This window comes from Lactuca saligna, chromosome 6 (genome assembly GCF_052625555.1).
Source record: "Lactuca saligna cultivar CGN05327 chromosome 6, ASM5262555v1, whole genome shotgun sequence".
Taxonomy (NCBI): domain Eukaryota; kingdom Viridiplantae; phylum Streptophyta; class Magnoliopsida; order Asterales; family Asteraceae; genus Lactuca; species Lactuca saligna.
In genome coordinates this window covers 48,287,534-48,310,392 of record NC_136422.1, presented here as the reverse complement: position 1 = coordinate 48,310,392, position 22,859 = coordinate 48,287,534, and the positions used below count along the sequence as shown (strand labels likewise).

Here is a 22,859-nt window from a genome sequence, read left to right as displayed (position 1 = left end):
TTGAATAAGTGTGTAATTGAACTCAAAATACCAAAAAGAAATCATTAATGAAATGTTCTAATTAAATAATTTTTACAAATCACAAATTTCCAAATACTTCTTTGAATACAACATTAGATGTCTTATTGGTAGGGTTTCCTTCGTTGTCTAAAATTAATATTTTCAATCCATCTCTGCTTTTAACTCTAGACAATGCAACATACAACTGTCCATGAGTAAACACTGGTTGTCTTAAAAACAAACCAACCTTTGATAGCGACTGTCCTTGACTTTTGTTTATTGTCATCGCAAAGCATACAGCAAGTGGAAACTGTCTTCGCTGAAATGTGAAAGGAATCCTTTTATCCGAAGGGGTCAGTGACATTCTTGGAATAAACGTACGTTTTCCTATATTACTTCCAGAAATAATCTCTGCTTCTATAACACACTTACCCAATGCTATAACTCGTAGCCTTGTTCCATTACACAAACCGTATTTTTGGTCAATATTCCTCAATAACATAACTGGAACACCGACTTTTAATACCAATTTATGAATTGGCATACCTGAAGGTCTAAGGCCATTTAGAACATCAGGAGTGTATAAAGATTCGTCAAAGTCATCGTGTACAAACTCCGATTGACAAAGACTGTCTGAACTTAAGTATTCTTTTTCATCTCCAGGAAATAATTTTAACAAACGATTGTTTATTTCTTGAACAACTTCATTTTTCGGTGCAAGGATTGCTCTTTCTTGGAAAAACATCGGATTATTGGCATTTTCAACAATAGAAGGATAGACAAATGTAATTAAGGAACAGTATAATTCCTAAAAACAATAATAAGAAAATCGATCATTCTTCAAATATGACATTTAATCAGAAAATCGATCTAAAAATGAGACATTTGGTGTTTATCGATTTTTCAGGGTCGACGGGTTGTATGAAAAGCGAAGGCTGAGTTCTTGAAAATTAGAGGATCGATGGTTGCTACTAATTGCTTGTAACTGGTATTGGTTTCATATCGATGGATGTGGATTCGCATATGAAATCAATTGTGTTCGCATCTATGAAATCAGTTCGCATATGACAACAATTGAGTTCGCATTTGGTTTTGTGGGTCAAAACAGTTCGCATAAGAAGTTCACGATTTGTTTGAGGTTAATTGATTTTGATTTCGCAAGCTTGGAGTCGGAGATCTGGATTGTGTTCGCATCTATAGAATGCGAGGAGAATTTAATGGTGATATTCAGTTCGCATTTGGTGACACAAGTACGTGGTTGATGATTTTTGGTTGGTTCGCATTTGAAATTAGTGGGTTTCGCATTTGGGTTCGTATCTGGGTTTCTCAAACAACTGAAATGCGAATATGAGACAACTGATTAATTTCTCAGTTAATGCGATGAAATGCGAATGAACTCAAAGACGGATGGATGCAAGATGCGAAGAATTTGAATGAAAATGCGAAGTTTTTAATGTATAAATGCGAATTGGGGAAGAAAGCTTAGAGTTTCGCATTTGGCACCTGATCTTTTCAAGAAATAATATAAGTGGTCCAACTTCGCAAAATGGGGTCATTTAATCAGAAAATCGATCATTCTTCAAATATGACATTTAATCAGAAAATCGATCTAAAAATGAGACATTTGGTGTTTATCGATTTTTCAGGGTCGACGGGTTGTATGAAAAGCGAAGGCTGAGTTCTTGAAAATTAGAGGATCGATGGTTGCTACTAATTGCTTGTAACTGGTATTGGTTTCATATCGATGGATGTGGATTCGCATATGAAATCAATTGTGTTCGCATCTATGAAATCAGTTCGCATATGACAACAATTGAGTTCGCATTTGGTTTTGTGGGTCAAAACAGTTCGCATAAGAAGTTCACGATTTGTTTGAGGTTAATTGATTTTGATTTCGCAAGCTTGGAGTCGGAGATCTGGATTGTGTTCGCATCTATAGAATGCGAGGAGAATTTAATGGTGATATTCAGTTCGCATTTGGTGACACAAGTACGTGGTTGATGATTTTTGGTTGGTTCGCATTTGAAATTAGTGGGTTTCGCATTTGGGTTCGTATCTGGGTTTCTCAAACAACTGAAATGCGAATATGAGACAACTGATTAATTTCTCAGTTAATGCGATGAAATGCGAATGAACTCAAAGACGGATGGATGCAAGATGCGAAGAATTTGAATGAAAATGCGAAGTTTTTAATGTATAAATGCGAATTGGGGAAGAAAGCTTAGAGTTTCGCATTTGGCACCTGATCTTTTCAAGAAATAATATAAGTGGTCCAACTTCGCAAAATGGGGTCATTTAATCAGAAAATCGATCATTCTTCAAATATGACATTTAATCAGAAAATCGATCTAAAAATGAGACATTTGGTGTTTATCGATTTTTCAGGGTCGACGGGTTGTATGAAAAGCGAAGGCTGAGTTCTTGAAAATTAGAGGATCGATGGTTGCTACTAATTGCTTGTAACTGGTATTGGTTTCATATCGATGGATGTGGATTCGCATATGAAATCAATTGTGTTCGCATCTATGAAATCAGTTCGCATATGACAACAATTGAGTTCGCATTTGGTTTTGTGGGTCAAAACAGTTCGCATAAGAAGTTCACGATTTGTTTGAGGTTAATTGATTTTGATTTCGCAAGCTTGGAGTCGGAGATCTGGATTGTGTTCGCATCTATAGAATGCGAGGAGAATTTAATGGTGATATTCAGTTCGCATTTGGTGACACAAGTACGTGGTTGATGATTTTTGGTTGGTTCGCATTTGAAATTAGTGGGTTTCGCATTTGGGTTCGTATCTGGGTTTCTCAAACAACTGAAATGCGAATATGAGACAACTGATTAATTTCTCAGTTAATGCGATGAAATGCGAATGAACTCAAAGACGGATGGATGCAAGATGCGAAGAATTTGAATGAAAATGCGAAGTTTTTAATGTATAAATGCGAATTGGGGAAGAAAGCTTAGAGTTTCGCATTTGGCACCTGATCTTTTCAAGAAATAATATAAGTGGTCCAACTTCGCAAAATGGGGTCATTTAATCAGAAAATCGATCATTCTTCAAATATGACATTTAATCAGAAAATCGATCTAAAAATGAGACATTTGGTGTTTATCGATTTTTCAGGGTCGACGGGTTGTATGAAAAGCGAAGGCTGAGTAATTGAAAATTAGAGGATCGATGGTTGCTACTAATTGCTTGTAACTGGTATTGGTTTCATATCGATGGATGTGGATTCGCATATGAAATCAATTGTGTTCGCATCTATGAAATCAGTTCGCATATGACATCAATTGAGTTCGCATTTGGTTTTGTGGGTCAAAACAGTTCGCATAAGAAGTTCACGATTTGTTTGAGGTTAATTGATTTTGATTTCGCAAGCTTGGAGTCGGAGATCTGGATTGTGTTCGCATCTATGGAATGCGAGGAGAATTTAATGGTGATATTCAGTTCGCATTTGGTGACACAAGTACGTGGTTGATGATTTTTGGTTGGTTCACATTTGAAATCAGTGGGTTTCGCATTTGGGTTCGTAAGTGGGTTTCTCAAACAACTGAAATGCGAATATGAGACAACTGATTAATTTCTCAGTTAATGCGATGAAATGCGAATGAACTCAAAGACGGATGGATGCAAGATGCGAAGAATTTGAATGAAAATGCGATGTTTTTAATGTATAAATGCGAATTGGGGAAGAAAGCTTAGAGTTTCGCATTTGGCACCTGATCTTTTCAAGAAATAATATAAATGCGAATTGGGGAAGAAAGCTTAGAGTTTCGCATTTGTCGAATGAATGACAGTTAACATCAAATTACCAAGAAAGGCCCAGAGAGATGAGATTAGTGGTGATTGGATTGCAGTCAAGACAATTGATCAGCCATTACCTTTGCAAATTGGACTATCATTAGCTAGTTATCTAACAAAAAAACATTTACCGGAGCTCATGTGTCGAAATGAAAAACATGTATTAAACAAAAGCATTGAATAAAATGTATTAAACAAAAGCAAGGTCACAAAATCGAAATATTAGAGAGATAAAAAAATCGTACATCAATGCTATATACGACAAAGTAGAATCATATATGTTCACTCAATATAAGAAATAATATCTGGTCCACATATTACATATACACAACAGGGGCTAGCAGACATGAAATATAGCACATTGATTGTTGTTCAGAACATGTTCATTTAGCAATCTTCACACATAGTATATCAGTTTTTTTTCATTGAAATATATCGAAATGGAACTATAAATGACGACATGAGATAGAAATCTCAACCTACACCATTAATCAAAGCAGTTTTTGAACATCATTTAAAAAAAAACACTCATGCATAGCCAAAGTAATTCCAATAGCATCTAGAAAAGAAATTTGCAATCCAAGGCCGATATTCATCAAATTACTACCACAGAACGCTTGCATCAACCATCAGCCTCGTTGATTTACACGCACAGTGACCACACGGCACACATTGAATCCACCGAAATAAAAGATAAAACTATCCCATACGATTATAATACTTATCTAACATCCCGGTATTCGAAAGCATACAGACAGTGATACAATTTTGAATACATGTAGCTACCAAAGAGCTGGATTGCAAAAAAGGAGAGTGGCTGAGCATACCGGAGGGGAGGTGATTGGTTTACTGCAAAATGTCATGGCGGCGGAATCCATGTCGTATATCAAGCGCTGCAAAAGGAACAGACAAGATCAGGATTGTATCGACAAGAACATGAATACAGCATTTATAGATTTGTAATAGCGATGAGCAAGCAACTACACTTGAAAGTAAGATCCAACTTGTTAGAGAGGAAATCGAAATCAAAATTAAGAAGGAATGAAGAGTGTATATGTAAGAAGGCAACTCACTCCGAAATTATCGAGAGGCGGGCAAAAATTCAAGAATTAGGCGTAGCGGTTGAGCGAGAGAGTGTGAGAGCAATGAAGTAGTACAAGTAAAGAAGAAAGAGGGGAGGGGTGTCGATGAAATCTATGATGCTCACAGATTGAATTCTCCGCCCAAAACGGACTTTCTTTGGTTTTGGCTATACATACATTTATGATTTATTCACCACTAGGTGTAATACCCGTGTGTTACACGGGTTTCTTGAAAAAAATAATATAAAATTTCGAACATCAACGAATTATTAAAATAATACAACACATATAAGTGAAAAGTTTATTGAATAAGTGTGTAATTGAACTCAAAATACCAAAAAGAAATCATTAATGAAATGTTCTAATTAAATAATTTTTACAAATCACAAATTTCCAAATACTTCTTTGAATACAACATTAGATGTCTTATTGGTAGGGTTTCCTTCGTTGTCTAAAATTAATATTTTCAATCCATCTCTGCTTTTAACTCTAGACAATGCAACATACAACTGTCCATGAGTAAACACTGGTTGTCTTAAAAACAAACCAACCTTTGATAGCGACTGTCCTTGACTTTTGTTTATTGTCATCGCAAAGCATACAGCAAGTGGAAACTGTCTTCGCTGAAATGTGAAAGGAATCCTTTTATCCGAAGGGGTCAGTGACATTCTTGGAATAAACGTACGTTTTCCTATATTACTTCCAGAAATAATCTCTGCTTCTATAACACGCTTACCCAATGCTATAACTCGTAGCCTTGTTCCATTACACAAACCGTATTTTTGGTCAATATTCCTCAATAACATAACTGGAACACCGACTTTTAATACCAATTTATGAATTGGCATACCTGAAGGTCTAAGGCCATTTAGAACATCAGGAGTGTATAAAGATTCGTCAAAGTCATCGTGTACAAACTCCGATTGACAAAGACTGTCTGAACTTAAGTATTCTTTTTCATCTCCAGGAAATAATTTTAACAAACGATTGTTTATTTCTTGAACAACTTCATTTTTCGGTGCAAGGATTGCTCTTTCTTGGAAAAACATCGGATTATTGGCATTTTCAACAATAGAAGGATAGACAAATGTAATTAAGGAACAGTATAATTCCTAAAAACAATAATAAGAAAATCGATCATTCTTCAAATATGACATTTAATCAGAAAATCGATCTAAAAATGAGACATTTGGTGTTTATCGATTTTTCAGGGTCGACGGGTTGTATGAAAAGCGAAGGCTGAGTTCTTGAAAATTAGAGGATCGATGGTTGCTACTAATTGCTTGTAACTGGTATTGGTTTCATATCGATGGATGTGGATTCGCATATGAAATCAATTGTGTTCGCATCTATGAAATCAGTTCGCATATGACAACAATTGAGTTCGCATTTGGTTTTGTGGGTCAAAACAGTTCGCATAAGAAGTTCACGATTTGTTTGAGGTTAATTGATTTTGATTTCGCAAGCTTGGAGTCGGAGATCTGGATTGTGTTCGCATCTATAGAATGCGAGGAGAATTTAATGGTGATATTCAGTTCGCATTTGGTGACACAAGTACGTGGTTGATGATTTTTGGTTGGTTCGCATTTGAAATTAGTGGGTTTCGCATTTGGGTTCGTATCTGGGTTTCTCAAACAACTGAAATGCGAATATGAGACAACTGATTAATTTCTCAGTTAATGCGATGAAATGCGAATGAACTCAAAGACGGATGGATGCAAGATGCGAAGAATTTGAATGAAAATGCGAAGTTTTTAATGTATAAATGCGAATTGAGGAAGAAAGCTTAGAGTTTCGCATTTGGCACCTGATCTTTTCAAGAAATAATATAAGTGGTCCAACTTCGCAAAATGGGGTCATTTAATCAGAAAATCGATCATTCTTCAAATATGACATTTAATCAGAAAATCGATCTAAAAATGAGACATTTGGTGTTTATCGATTTTTCAGGGTCGACGGGTTGTATGAAAAGCGAAGGCTGAGTAATTGAAAATTAGAGGATCGATGGTTGCTACTAATTGCTTGTAACTGGTATTGGTTTCATATCGATGGATGTGGATTCGCATATGAAATCAATTGTGTTCGCATCTATGAAATCAGTTCGCATATGACATCAATTGAGTTCGCATTTGGTTTTGTGGGTCAAAACAGTTCGCATAAGAAGTTCACGATTTGTTTGAGGTTAATTGATTTTGATTTCGCAAGCTTGGAGTCGGAGATCTGGATTGTGTTCGCATCTATGGAATGCGAGGAGAATTTAATGGTGATATTCAGTTCGCATTTGGTGACACAAGTACGTGGTTGATGATTTTTGGTTGGTTCACATTTGAAATCAGTGGGTTTCGCATTTGGGTTCGTAAGTGGGTTTCTCAAACAACTGAAATGCGAATATGAGACAACTGATTAATTTCTCAGTTAATGCGATGAAATGCGAATGAACTCAAAGACGGATGGATGCAAGATGCGAAGAATTTGAATGAAAATGCGATGTTTTTAATGTATAAATGCGAATTGGGGAAGAAAGCTTAGAGTTTCGCATTTGGCACCTGATCTTTTCAAGAAATAATATAAATGCGAATTGGGGAAGAAAGCTTAGAGTTTCGCATTTGTCGAATGAATGACAGTTAACATCAAATTACCAAGAAAGGCCCAGAGAGATGAGATTAGTGGTGATTGGATTGCAGTCAAGACAATTGATCAGCCATTACCTTTGCAAATTGGACTATCATTAGCTAGTTATCTAACAAAAAAACATTTACCGGAGCTCATGTGTCGAAATGAAAAACATGTATTAAACAAAAGCATTGAATAAAATGTATTAAACAAAAGCAAGGTCACAAAATCGAAATATTAGAGAGATAAAAAAATCGTACATCAATGCTATATACGACAAAGTAGAATCATATATGTTCACTCAATATAAGAAATAATATCTGGTCCACATATTACATATACACAACAGGGGCTAGCAGACATGAAATATAGCACATTGATTGTTGTTCAGAACATGTTCATTTAGCAATCTTCACACATAGTATATCAGTTTTTTTTCATTGAAATATATCGAAATGGAACTATAAATGACGACATGAGATAGAAATCTCAACCTACACCATTAATCAAAGCAGTTTTTGAACATCATTTAAAAAAAAAACACTCATGCATAGCCAAAGTAATTCCAATAGCATCTAGAAAAGAAATTTGCAATCCAAGGCCGATATTCATCAAATTACTACCACAGAACGCTTGCATCAACCATCAGCCTCGTTGATTTACACGCACAGTGACCACACGGCACACATTGAATCCACCGAAATAAAAGATAAAACTATCCCATACGATTATAATACTTATCTAACATCCCGGTATTCGAAAGCATACAGACAGTGATACAATTTTGAATACATGTAGCTACCAAAGAGCTGGATTGCAAAAAAGGAGAGTGGCTGAGCATACCGGAGGGGAGGTGATTGGTTTACTGCAAAATGTCATGGCGGCGGAATCCATGTCGTATATCAAGCGCTGCAAAAGGAACAGACAAGATCAGGATTGTATCGACAAGAACATGAATACAGCATTTATAGATTTGTAATAGCGATGAGCAAGCAACTACACTTGAAAGTAAGATCCAACTTGTTAGAGAGGAAATCGAAATCAAAATTAAGAAGGAATGAAGAGTGTATATGTAAGAAGGCAACTCACTCCGAAATTATCGAGAGGCAGGCAAAAATTCAAGAATTAGGCGTAGCGGTTGAGCGAGAGAGTGTGAGAGCAATGAAGTAGTACAAGTAAAGAAGAAAGAGGGGAGGGGTGTCGATGAAATCTATGATGCTCACAGATTGAATTCTCCGCCCAAAACGGACTTTCTTTGGTTTTGGCTATACATACATTTATGATTTATTCACCACTAGGTGTAATACCCGTGTGTTACACGGGTTTCTTGAAAAAAATAATATAAAATTTCGAACATCAACGAATTATTAAAATAATACAACACATATAAGTGAAAAGTTTATTGAATAAGTGTGTAATTGAACTCAAAATACCAAAAAGAAATCATTAATGAAATGTTCTAATTAAATAATTTTTACAAATCACAAATTTCCAAATACTTCTTTGAATACAACATTAGATGTCTTATTGGTAGGGTTTCCTTCGTTGTCTAAAATTAATATTTTCAATCCATCTCTGCTTTTAACTCTAGACAATGCAACATACAACTGTCCATGAGTAAACACTGGTTGTCTTAAAAACAAACCAACCTTTGATAGCGACTGTCCTTGACTTTTGTTTATTGTCATCGCAAAGCATACAGCAAGTGGAAACTGTCTTCGCTGAAATGTGAAAGGAATCCTTTTATCCGAAGGGGTCAGTGACATTCTTGGAATAAACGTACGTTTTCCTATATTACTTCCAGAAATAATCTCTGCTTCTATAACACGCTTACCCAATGCTATAACTCGTAGCCTTGTTCCATTACACAAACCGTATTTTTGGTCAATATTCCTCAATAACATAACTGGAACACCGACTTTTAATACCAATTTATGAATTGGCATACCTGAAGGTCTAAGGCCATTTAGAACATCAGGAGTGTATAAAGATTCGTCAAAGTCATCGTGTACAAACTCCGATTGACAAAGACTGTCTGAACTTAAGTATTCTTTTTCATCTCCAGGAAATAATTTTAACAAACGATTGTTTATTTCTTGAACAACATCATTTTTCGGTGCAAGGATTGCTCTTTCTTGGAAAAACATCGGATTATTGGCATTTTCAACAATAGAAGGATAGACAAATGTAATTAAGGAACAGTATAATTCCTAAAGACAATAATAAGAAAATCGATCATTCTTCAAATATGACATTTAATCAGAAAATCGATCTAAAAATGAGACATTTGGTGTTTATCGATTTTTCAGGGTCGACGGGTTGTATGAAAAGCGAAGGCTGAGTTCTTGAAAATTAGAGGATCGATGGTTGCTACTAATTGCTTGTAACTGGTATTGGTTTCATATCGATGGATGTGGATTCGCATATGAAATCAATTGTGTTCGCATCTATGAAATCAGTTCGCATATGACAACAATTGAGTTCGCATTTGGTTTTGTGGGTCAAAACAGTTCGCATAAGAAGTTCACGATTTGTTTGAGGTTAATTGATTTTGATTTCGCAAGCTTGGAGTCGGAGATCTGGATTGTGTTCGCATCTATAGAATGCGAGGAGAATTTAATGGTGATATTCAGTTCGCATTTGGTGACACAAGTACGTGGTTGATGATTTTTGGTTGGTTCGCATTTGAAATTAGTGGGTTTCGCATTTGGGTTCGTATCTGGGTTTCTCAAACAACTGAAATGCGAATATGAGACAACTGATTAATTTCTCAGTTAATGCGATGAAATGCGAATGAACTCAAAGACGGATGGATGCAAGATGCGAAGAATTTGAATGAAAATGCGAAGTTTTTAATGTATAAATGCGAATTGGGGAAGAAAGCTTAGAGTTTCGCATTTGGCACCTGATCTTTTCAAGAAATAATATAAGTGGTCCAACTTCGCAAAATGGGGTCATTTAATCAGAAAATCGATCATTCTTCAAATATGACATTTAATCAGAAAATCGATCTAAAAATGAGACATTTGGTGTTTATCGATTTTTCAGGGTCGACGGGTTGTATGAAAAGCGAAGGTTGAGTAATTGAAAAGTAGAGGATCGATGGTTGCTACTAATTGCTTGTAACTGGTATTGGTTTCATATCGATGGATGTGGATTCGCATATGAAATCAATTGTGTTCGCATCTATGAAATCAGTTCGCATATGACATCAATTGAGTTCGCATTTGGTTTTGTGGGTCAAAACAGTTCGCATAAGAAGTTCACGATTTGTTTGAGGTTAATTGATTTTGATTTCGCAAGCTTGGAGTCGGAGATCTGGATTGTGTTCGCATCTATGGAATGCGAGGAGAATTTAATGGTGATATTCAGTTCGCATTTGGTGACACAAGTACGTGGTTGATGATTTTTGGTTGGTTCACATTTGAAATCAGTGGGTTTCGCATTTGGGTTCGTAAGTGGGTTTCTCAAACAACTGAAATGCGAATATGAGACAACTGATTAATTTCTCAGTTAATGCGATGAAATGCGAATGAACTCAAAGACGGATGGATGCAAGATGCGAAGAATTTGAATGAAAATGCGATGTTTTTAATGTATAAATGCGAATTGGGGAAGAAAGCTTAGAGTTTCGCATTTGGCACCTGATCTTTTCAAGAAATAATATAAATGCGAATTGGGGAAGAAAGCTTAGAGTTTCGCATTTGTCGAATGAATGACAGTTAACATCAAATTACCAAGAAAGGCCCAGAGAGATGAGATTAGTGGTGATTGGATTGCAGTCAAGACAATTGATCAGCCATTACCTTTGCAAATTGGACTATCATTAGCTAGTTATCTAACAAAAAAACATTTACCGGAGCTCATGTGTCGAAATGAAAAACATGTATTAAACAAAAGCATTGAATAAAATGTATTAAACAAAAGCAAGGTCACAAAATCGAAATATTAGAGAGATAAAAAAATCGTACATCAATGCTATATACGACAAAGTAGAATCATATATGTTCACTCAATATAAGAAATAATATCTGGTCCACATATTACATATACACAACAGGGGCTAGCAGACATGAAATATAGCACATTGATTGTTGTTCAGAACATGTTCATTTAGCAATCTTCACACATAGTATATCAGTTTTTTTTCATTGAAATATATCGAAATGGAACTATAAATGACGACATGAGATAGAAATCTCAACCTACACCATTAATCAAAGCAGTTTTTGAACATCATTTAAAAAAAAACACTCATGCATAGCCAAAGTAATTCCAATAGCATCTAGAAAAGAAATTTGCAATCCAAGGCCGATATTCATCAAATTACTACCACAGAACGCTTGCATCAACCATCAGCCTCGTTGATTTACACGCACAGTGACCACACGGCACACATTGAATCCACCGAAATAAAAGATAAAACTATCCCATACGATTATAATACTTATCTAACATCCCGGTATTCGAAAGCATACAGACAGTGATACAATTTTGAATACATGTAGCTACCAAAGAGCTGGATTGCAAAAAAGGAGAGTGGCTGAGCATACCGGAGGGGAGGTGATTGGTTTACTGCAAAATGTCATGGCGGCGGAATCCATGTCGTATATCAAGCGCTGCAAAAGGAACAGACAAGATCAGGATTGTATCGACAAGAACATGAATACAGCATTTATAGATTTGTAATAGCGATGAGCAAGCAACTACACTTGAAAGTAAGATCCAACTTGTTAGAGAGGAAATCGAAATCAAAATTAAGAAGGAATGAAGAGTGTATATGTAAGAAGGCAACTCACTCCGAAATTATCGAGAGGCAGGCAAAAATTCAAGAATTAGGCGTAGCGGTTGAGCGAGAGAGTGTGAGAGCAATGAAGTAGTACAAGTAAAGAAGAAAGAGGGGAGGGGTGTCGATGAAATCTATGATGCTCACAGATTGAATTCTCCGCCCAAAACGGACTTTCTTTGGTTTTGGCTATACATACATTTATGATTTATTCACCACTAGGTGTAATACCCGTGTGTTACACGGGTTTCTTGAAAAAAATAATATAAAATTTCGAACATCAACGAATTATTAAAATAATACAACACATATAAGTGAAAAGTTTATTGAATAAGTGTGTAATTGAACTCAAAATACCAAAAAGAAATCATTAATGAAATGTTCTAATTAAATAATTTTTACAAATCACAAATTTCCAAATACTTCTTTGAATACAACATTAGATGTCTTATTGGTAGGGTTTCCTTCGTTGTCTAAAATTAATATTTTCAATCCATCTCTGCTTTTAACTCTAGACAATGCAACATACAACTGTCCATGAGTAAACACTGGTTGTCTTAAAAACAAACCAACCTTTGATAGCGACTGTCCTTGACTTTTGTTTATTGTCATCGCAAAGCATACAGCAAGTGGAAACTGTCTTCGCTGAAATGTGAAAGGAATCCTTTTATCCGAAGGGGTCAGTGACATTCTTGGAATAAACGTACGTTTTCCTATATTACTTCCAGAAATAATCTCTGCTTCTATAACACGCTTACCCAATGCTATAACTCGTAGCCTTGTTCCATTACACAAACCGTATTTTTGGTCAATATTCCTCAATAACATAACTGGAACACCGACTTTTAATACCAATTTATGAATTGGCATACCTGAAGGTCTAAGGCCATTTAGAACATCAAGAGTGTATAAAGATTTGTCAAAGTCATCGTGTACAAACTCCGATTGACAAAGACTGTCTGAACTTAAGTATTCTTTTTCATCTCCAGGAAATAATTTTAACAAACGATTGTTTATTTCTTGAACAACTTCATTTTTCGGTGCAAGGATTGCTCTTTCTTGGAAAAACATCGGATTATTGGCATTTTCAACAATAGAAGGATAGACAAATGTAATTAAGGAACAATATAATTCCTAAAAACAATAATAAGAAAATCGATCATTCTTCAAATATGACATTTAATCAGAAAATCGATCTAAAAATGAGACATTTGGTGTTTATCGATTTTTCAGGGTCGACGAGTTGTATGAAAAGCGAAGGCTGAGTTCTTGAAAATTAGAGGATCGATGGTTGCTACTAATTGCTTGTAACTGGTATTGGTTTCATATCGATGGATGTGGATTCGCATATGAAATCAATTGTGTTCGCATCTATGAAATCAGTTCGCATATGACAACAATTGAGTTCGCATTTGGTTTTGTGGGTCAAAACAGTTCGCATAAGAAGTTCACGATTTGTTTGAGGTTAATTGATTTTGATTTCGCAAGCTTGGAGTCGGAGATCTGGATTGTGTTCGCATCTATAGAATGCGAGGAGAATTTAATGGTGATATTCAGTTCGCATTTGGTGACACAAGTACGTGGTTGATGATTTTTGGTTGGTTCGCATTTGAAATTAGTGGGTTTCGCATTTGGGTTCGTATCTGGGTTTCTCAAACAACTGAAATGCGAATATGAGACAACTGATTAATTTCTCAGTTAATGCGATGAAATGCGAATGAACTCAAAGACGGATGGATGCAAGATGCGAAGAATTTGAATGAAAATGCGAAGTTTTTAATGTATAAATGCGAATTGGGGAAGAAAGCTTAGAGTTTCGCATTTGGCACCTGATCTTTTCAAGAAATAATATAAGTGGTCCAACTTCGCAAAATGGGGTCATTTAATCAGAAAATCGATCATTCTTCAAATATGACATTTAATCAGAAAATCGATCTAAAAATGAGACATTTGGTGTTTATCGATTTTTCAGGGTCGACGGGTTGTATGAAAAGCGAAGGCTGAGTTCTTGAAAATTAGAGGATCGATGGTTGCTACTAATTGCTTGTAACTGGTATTGGTTTCATATCGATGGATGTGGATTCGCATATGAAATCAATTGTGTTCGCATCTATGAAATCAGTTCGCATATGACAACAATTGAGTTCGCATTTGGTTTTGTGGGTCAAAACAGTTCGCATAAGAAGTTCACGATTTGTTTGAGGTTAATTGATTTTGATTTCGCAAGCTTGGAGTCGGAGATCTGGATTGTGTTCGCATCTATAGAATGCGAGGAGAATTTAATGGTGATATTCAGTTCGCATTTGGTGACACAAGTACGTGGTTGATGATTTTTGGTTGGTTCGCATTTGAAATTAGTGGGTTTCGCATTTGGGTTCGTATCTGGGTTTCTCAAACAACTGAAATGCGAATATGAGACAACTGATTAATTTCTCAGTTAATGCGATGAAATGCGAATGAACTCAAAGACGGATGGATGCAAGATGCGAAGAATTTGAATGAAAATGCGAAGTTTTTAATGTATAAATGCGAATTGGGGAAGAAAGCTTAGAGTTTCGCATTTGGCACCTGATCTTTTCAAGAAATAATATAAGTGGTCCAACTTCGCAAAATGGGGTCATTTAATCAGAAAATCGATCATTCTTCAAATATGACATTTAATCAGAAAATCGATCTAAAAATGAGACATTTGGTGTTTATCGATTTTTCAGGGTCGACGGGTTGTATGAAAAGCGAAGGCTGAGTTCTTGAAAATTAGAGGATCGATGGTTGCTACTAATTGCTTGTAACTGGTATTGGTTTCATATCGATGGATGTGGATTCGCATATGAAATCAATTGTGTTCGCATCTATGAAATCAGTTCGCATATGACAACAATTGAGTTCGCATTTGGTTTTGTGGGTCAAAACAGTTCGCATAAGAAGTTCACGATTTGTTTGAGGTTAATTGATTTTGATTTCGCAAGCTTGGAGTCGGAGATCTGGATTGTGTTCGCATCTATAGAATGCGAGGAGAATTTAATGGTGATATTCAGTTCGCATTTGGTGACACAAGTACGTGGTTGATGATTTTTGGTTGGTTCGCATTTGAAATTAGTGGGTTTCGCATTTGGGTTCGTATCTGGGTTTCTCAAACAACTGAAATGCGAATATGAGACAACTGATTAATTTCTCAGTTAATGCGATGAAATGCGAATGAACTCAAAGACGGATGGATGCAAGATGCGAAGAATTTGAATGAAAATGCGAAGTTTTTAATGTATAAATGCGAATTGGGGAAGAAAGCTTAGAGTTTCGCATTTGGCACCTGATCTTTTCAAGAAATAATATAAGTGGTCCAACTTCGCAAAATGGGGTCATTTAATCAGAAAATCGATCATTCTTCAAATATGACATTTAATCAGAAAATCGATCTAAAAATGAGACATTTGGTGTTTATCGATTTTTCAGGGTCGACGGGTTGTATGAAAAGCGAAGGCTGAGTAATTGAAAATTAGAGGATCGATGGTTGCTACTAATTGCTTGTAACTGGTATTGGTTTCATATCGATGGATGTGGATTCGCATATGAAATCAATTGTGTTCGCATCTATGAAATCAGTTCGCATATGACATCAATTGAGTTCGCATTTGGTTTTGTGGGTCAAAACAGTTCGCATAAGAAGTTCACGATTTGTTTGAGGTTAATTGATTTTGATTTCGCAAGCTTGGAGTCGGAGATCTGGATTGTGTTCGCATCTATGGAATGCGAGGAGAATTTAATGGTGATATTCAGTTCGCATTTGGTGACACAAGTACGTGGTTGATGATTTTTGGTTGGTTCACATTTGAAATCAGTGGGTTTCGCATTTGGGTTCGTAAGTGGGTTTCTCAAACAACTGAAATGCGAATATGAGACAACTGATTAATTTCTCAGTTAATGCGATGAAATGCGAATGAACTCAAAGACGGATGGATGCAAGATGCGAAGAATTTGAATGAAAATGCGATGTTTTTAATGTATAAATGCGAATTGGGGAAGAAAGCTTAGAGTTTCGCATTTGGCACCTGATCTTTTCAAGAAATAATATAAATGCGAATTGGGGAAGAAAGCTTAGAGTTTCGCATTTGTCGAATGAATGACAGTTAACATCAAATTACCAAGAAAGGCCCAGAGAGATGAGATTAGTGGTGATTGGATTGCAGTCAAGACAATTGATCAGCCATTACCTTTGCAAATTGGACTATCATTAGCTAGTTATCTAACAAAAAAACATTTACCGGAGCTCATGTGTCGAAATGAAAAACATGTATTAAACAAAAGCATTGAATAAAATGTATTAAACAAAAGCAAGGTCACAAAATCGAAATATTAGAGAGATAAAAAAATCGTACATCAATGCTATATACGACAAAGTAGAATCATATATGTTCACTCAATATAAGAAATAATATCTGGTCCACATATTACATATACACAACAGGGGCTAGCAGACATGAAATATAGCACATTGATTGTTGTTCAGAACATGTTCATTTAGCAATCTTCACACATAGTATATCAGTTTTTTTTCATTGAAATATATCGAAATGGAACTATAAATGACGACATGAGATAGAAATCTCAACCTACACCATTAATCAAAGCAGTTTTTGAACATCATTTAAAAAAAAACACTCATGCATAGCCAAAGTAATTCCAATAGCATCTAGAAAAGAAATTTGCAATCCAAGGCCGATATTCATCAAATTACTACCACAGAACGCTTGCATCAACCATCAGCCTCGTTGATTTACACGCACAGTGACCACACGGCACACATTGAATCCACCGAAATAAAAGATAAAACTATCCCATACGATTATAATACTTATCTAACATCCCGGTATTCGAAAGCATACAGACAGTGATACAATTTTGAATACATGTAGCTACCAAAGAGCTGGATTGCAAAAAAGGAGAGTGGCTGAGCATACCGGAGGGGAGGTGATTGGTTTACTGCAAAATGTCATGGCGGCGGAATCCATGTCGTATATCAAGCGCTGCAAAAGGAACAGACAAGATCAGGATTGTATCGACAAGAACATGAATACAGCATTTATAGATTTGTAATAGCGATGAGCAAGCAACTACACTTGAAAGTAAGATCCAACTTGTTAGAGAGGAAATCGAAATCAAAATTAAGAAGGAATGAAGAGTGTATATGTAAGAAGGCAACTCACTCCGAAATTATCGAGAGGCAGGCAAAAATTCAAGAATTAGGCGTAGCGGTTGAGCGAGAGAGTGTGAGAGCAATGAAGTAGTACAAGTAAAGAAGAAAGAGGGGAGGGGTGTCGATGAAATCTATGATGCTCACAGATTGAATTCTCCGCCCAAAACGGACTTTCTTTGGTTTTGGCTATACATACATTTATGATTTATTCACCACTAGGTGTAATACCCGTGTGTTACACGGGTTTCTTGAAAAAAATAATATAAAATTTCGAACATCAACGAATTATTAAAATAATACAACACATATAAGTGAAAAGTTTATTGAATAAGTGTGTAATTGAACTCAAAATACCAAAAAGAAATCATTAATGAAATGTTCTAATTAAATAATTTTTACAAATCACAAATTTCCAAATACTTCTTTGAATACAACATTAGATGTCTTATTGGTAGGGTTTCCTTCGTTGTCTAAAATTAATATTTTCAATCCATCTCTGCTTTTAACTCTAGACAATGCAACATACAACTGTCCATGAGTAAACACTGGTTGTCTTAAAAACAAACCAACCTTTGATAGCGACTGTCCTTGACTTTTGTTTATTGTCATCGCAAAGCATACAGCAAGTGGAAACTGTCTTCGCTGAAATGTGAAAGGAATCCTTTTATCCGAAGGGGTCAGTGACATTCTTGGAATAAACGTACGTTTTCCTATATTACTTCCAGAAATAATCTCTGCTTCTATAACACGCTTACCCAATGCTATAACTCGTAGCCTTGTTCCATTACACAAACCGTATTTTTGGTCAATATTCCTCAATAACATAACTGGAACACCGACTTTTAATACCAATTTATGAATTGGCATACCTGAAGGTCTAAGGCCATTTAGAACATCAGGAGTGTATAAAGATTCGTCAAAGTCATCGTGTACAAACTCCGATTGACAAAGACTGTCTGAACTTAAGTATTCTTTTTCATCTCCAGGAAATAATTTTAACAAACGATTGTTTATTTCTTGAACAACTTCATTTTTCGGTGCAAGGATTGCTCTTTCTTGGAAAAACATCGGATTATTGGCATTTTCAACAATAGAAGGATAGACAAATGTAATTAAGGAACAATATAATTCCTAAAAACAATAATAAGAAAATCGATCATTCTTCAAATATGACATTTAATCAGAAAATCGATCTAAAAATGAGACATTTGGTGTTTATCGATTTTTCAGGGTCGACGGGTTGTATGAAAAGCGAAGGCTGAGTTCTTGAAAATTAGAGGATCGATGGTTGCTACTAATTGCTTGTAACTGGTATTGGTTTCATATCGATGGATGTGGATTCGCATATGAAATCAATTGTGTTCGCATCTATGAAATCAGTTCGCATATGACAACAATTGAGTTCGCATTTGGTTTTGTGGGTCAAAACAGTTCGCATAAGAAGTTCACGATTTGTTTGAGGTTAATTGATTTTGATTTCGCAAGCTTGGAGTCGGAGATCTGGATTGTGTTCGCATCTATAGAATGCGAGGAGAATTTAATGGTGATATTCAGTTCGCATTTGGTGACACAAGTACGTGGTTGATGATTTTTGGTTGGTTCGCATTTGAAATTAGTGGGTTTCGCATTTGGGTTCGTATCTGGGTTTCTCAAACAACTGAAATGCGAATATGAGACAACTGATTAATTTCTCAGTTAATGCGATGAAATGCGAATGAACTCAAAGACGGATGGATGCAAGATGCGAAGAATTTGAATGAAAATGCGAAGTTTTTAATGTATAAATGCGAATTGGGGAAGAAAGCTTAGAGTTTCGCTTTGGCACCTGATCTTTTCAAGAAATAATATAAATGGTCCAACTTCGCAAAATGGGGTCATTTAATCAGAAAATCGATCATTCTTCAAATATGACATTTAATCAGAAAATCGATCTAAAAATGAGACATTTGGTGTTTATCGATTTTTCAGGGTCGACGGGTTGTATGAAAAGCGAAGGCTGAGTTCTTGAAAATTAGAGGATCGATGGTTGCTACTAATTGCTTGTAACTGGTATTGGTTTCATATCGATGGATGTGGATTCGCATATGAAATCAATTGTGTTCGCATCTATGAAATCAGTTCGCATATGACAACAATTGAGTTCGCATTTGGTTTTGTGGGTCAAAACAGTTCGCATAAGAAGTTCACGACTTGTTTGAGGTTAATTGATTTTGATTTCGCAAGCTTGGAGTCGGAGATCTGGATTGTGTTCGCATCTATAGAATGCGAGGAGAATTTAATGGTGATATTCAGTTCGCATTTGGTGACACAAGTACGTGGTTGATGATTTTTGGTTGGTTCGCATTTGAAATTAGTGGGTTTCGCATTTGGGTTCGTATCTGGGTTTCTCAAACAACTGAAATGCGAATATGAGACAACTGATTAATTTCTCAGTTAATGCGATGAAATGCGAATGAACTCAAAGACGGATGGATGCAAGATGCGAAGAATTTGAATGAAAATGCGAAGTTTTTAATGTATAAATGCGAATTGGGGAAGAAAGCTTAGAGTTTCGCTTTGGCACCTGATCTTTTCAAGAAATAATATAAATGGTCCAACTTCGCAAAATGGGGTCATTTAATCAGAAAATCGATCATTCTTCAAATATGACATTTAATCAGAAAATCGATCTAAAAATGAGACATTTGGTGTTTATCGATTTTTCAGGGTCGACGGGTTGTATGAAAAGCGAAGGCTGAGTTCTTGAAAATTAGAGGATCGATGGTTGCTACTAATTGCTTGTAACTGGTATTGGTTTCATATCGATGGATGTGGATTCGCATATGAAATCAATTGTGTTCGCATCTATGAAATCAGTTCGCATATGACAACAATTGAGTTCGCATTTGGTTTTGTGGGTCAAAACAGTTCGCATAAGAAGTTCACGACTTGTTTGAGGTTAATTGATTTTGATTTCGCAAGCTTGGAGTCGGAGATCTGGATTGTGTTCGCATCTATAGAATGCGAGGAGAATTTAATGGTGATATTCAGTTCGCATTTGGTGACACAAGTACGTGGTTGATGATTTTTGGTTGGTTCGCATTTGAAATTAGTGGGTTTCGCATTTGGGTTCGTATCTGGGTTTCTCAAACAACTAAAATGCGAATATGAGACAACTGATTAATTTCTCAGTTAATGCGATGAAATGCGAATGAACTCAAAGACGGATGGATGCAAGATGCGAAGAATTTGAATGAAAATGCGAAGTTTTTAATGTATAAATGCGAATTGGGGAAGAAAGCTTAGAGTTTCGCATTTGGCACCTGATCTTTTCAAGAAATAATATAAGTGGTCCAACTTCGCAAAATGGGGTCATTTAATCAGAAAATCGATCATTCTTCAAATATGACATTTAATCAGAAAATCGATCTAAAAATGAGACATTTGGTGTTTATCGATTTTTCAGGGTCGACGGGTTGTATGAAAAGCGAAGGCTGAGTAATTGAAAATTAGAGGATCGATGGTTGCTACTAATTGCTTGTAACTGGTATTGGTTTCATATCGATGGATGTGGATTCGCATATGAAATCAATTGTGTTCGCATCTATGAAATCAGTTCGCATATGACATCAATTGAGTTCGCATTTGGTTTTGTGGGTCAAAACAGTTCGCATAAGAAGTTCACGATTTGTTTGAGGTTAATTGATTTTGATTTCGCAAGCTTGGAGTCGGAGATCTGGATTGTGTTCGCATCTATAGAATGCGAGGAGAATTTAATGGTGATATTCAGTTCGCATTTGGTGACACAAGTACGTGGTTGATGATTTTTGGTTGGTTCACATTTGAAATCAGTGGGTTTCGCATTTGGGTTCGTAAGTGGGTTTCTCAAACAACTGAAATGCGAATATGAGACAACTGATTAATTTCTCAGTTAATGCGATGAAATGCGAATGAACTCAAAGACGGATGGATGCAAGATGCGAAGAATTTGAATGAAAATGCGATGTTTTTAATGTATAAATGCGAATTGGGGAAGAAAGCTTAGAGTTTCGCATTTGGCACCTGATCTTTTCAAGAAATAATATAAATGCGAATTGGGGAAGAAAGCTTAGAGTTTCGCATTTGTCGAATGAATGACAGTTAACATCAAATTACCAAGAAAGGCCCAGAGAGATGAGATTAGTGGTGATTGGATTGCAGTCAAGACAATTGATCAGCCATTACCTTTGCAAATTGGACTATCATTAGCTAGTTATCTAACAAAAAAACATTTACCGGAGCTCATGTGTCGAAATGAAAAACATGTATTAAACAAAAGCATTGGATAAAATGTATTAAACAAAAGCAAGGTCACAAAATCGAAATATTAGAGAGATAAAAAAATCGTACATCAATGCTATATACGACAAAGTAGAATCATATATGTTCACTCAATATAAGAAATAATATCTGGTCCACATATTACATATACACAACAGGGGCTAGCAGACATGAAATATAGCACATTGATTGTTGTTCAGAACATGTTCATTTAGCAATCTTCACACATAGTATATCAGTTTTTTTTCATTGAAATATATCGAAATGGAACTATAAATGACGACATGAGATAGAAATCTCAACCTACACCATTAATCAAAGCAGTTTTTGAACATCATTTAAAAAAAAACACTCATGCATAGCCAAAGTAATTCCAATAGCATCTAGAAAAGAAATTTGCAATCCAAGGCCGATATTCATCAAATTACTACCACAGAACGCTTGCATCAACCATCAGCCTCGTTGATTTACACGCACAGTGACCACACGGCACACATTGAATCCACCGAAATAAAAGATAAAACTATCCCATACGATTATAATACTTATCTAACATCCCGGTATTCGAAAGCATACAGACAGTGATACAATTTTGAATACATGTAGCTACCAAAGAGCTGGATTGCAAAAAAGGAGAGTGGCTGAGCATACCGGAGGGGAGGTGATTGGTTTACTGCAAAATGTCATGGCGGCGGAATCCATGTCGTATATCAAGCGCTGCAAAAGGAACAGACAAGATCAGGATTGTATCGACAAGAACATGAATACATCATTTATAGATTTGTAATAGCGATGAGCAAGCAACTACACTTGAAAGTAAGATCCAACTTGTTAGAGAGGAAATCGGAATCAAAATTAAGAAGGAATGAAGAGTGTATATGTAAGAAGGCAACTCACTCCGAAATTATCGAGAGGCAGGCAAAAATTCAAGAATTAGGCGTAGCGGTTGAGCGAGAGAGTGTGAGAGCAATGAAGTAGTACAAGTAAAGAAGAAAGAGGGGAGGGGTGTCGATGAAATCTATGATGCTCACAGATTGAATTCTCCGCCCAAAACGGACTTTCTTTGGTTTTGGCTATACATACATT

General features: G+C 35.9%; 5 protein-coding genes across 5 annotated transcripts; all 5 read right to left on the bottom strand.

Annotated features, from left to right (window-relative positions):
• Nucleotides 1-79: 79 nt before the first annotated feature.
• On the bottom strand, nt 80-4,680 carry LOC145002543 (uncharacterized). The gene is made up of 2 exons (XM_078961794.1): nt 4,630-4,680; nt 80-808 (listed from the first exon to the last, which is right to left on the bottom strand). Exons 1-2 carry the CDS (start codon nt 4,678-4,680, stop codon nt 80-82), a joined length of 780 nt encoding a protein of 259 aa, XP_078817920.1.
• A 587-nt stretch (nt 4,681-5,267) lies between these two features.
• On the bottom strand, nt 5,268-8,391 carry LOC145002542 (uncharacterized). Its single transcript, XM_078961793.1, has 2 exons — nt 8,341-8,391; nt 5,268-5,996 (listed from the first exon to the last, which is right to left on the bottom strand). Exons 1-2 carry the CDS (start codon nt 8,389-8,391, stop codon nt 5,268-5,270), a joined length of 780 nt encoding a protein of 259 aa, XP_078817919.1.
• Nucleotides 8,392-8,978: 587 nt separating this feature from the next.
• LOC145002541 (uncharacterized) lies at nt 8,979-12,101 on the bottom strand. Its single transcript, XM_078961792.1, has 2 exons — nt 12,051-12,101; nt 8,979-9,707 (listed from the first exon to the last, which is right to left on the bottom strand). Exons 1-2 carry the CDS (start codon nt 12,099-12,101, stop codon nt 8,979-8,981), a joined length of 780 nt encoding a protein of 259 aa, XP_078817918.1.
• A 587-nt stretch (nt 12,102-12,688) lies between these two features.
• Nucleotides 12,689-17,289, bottom strand: LOC145002540 (uncharacterized). Its single transcript, XM_078961791.1, has 2 exons — nt 17,239-17,289; nt 12,689-13,417 (listed from the first exon to the last, which is right to left on the bottom strand). The coding sequence occupies exons 1-2, from the start codon at nt 17,287-17,289 to the stop codon at nt 12,689-12,691; spliced, it is 780 nt and encodes a 259-aa protein (XP_078817917.1).
• A 587-nt stretch (nt 17,290-17,876) lies between these two features.
• LOC145002538 (uncharacterized) lies at nt 17,877-22,475 on the bottom strand. Its single transcript, XM_078961790.1, has 2 exons — nt 22,425-22,475; nt 17,877-18,605 (listed from the first exon to the last, which is right to left on the bottom strand). The coding sequence occupies exons 1-2, from the start codon at nt 22,473-22,475 to the stop codon at nt 17,877-17,879; spliced, it is 780 nt and encodes a 259-aa protein (XP_078817916.1).
• Nucleotides 22,476-22,859: the final 384 nt, after the last annotated feature.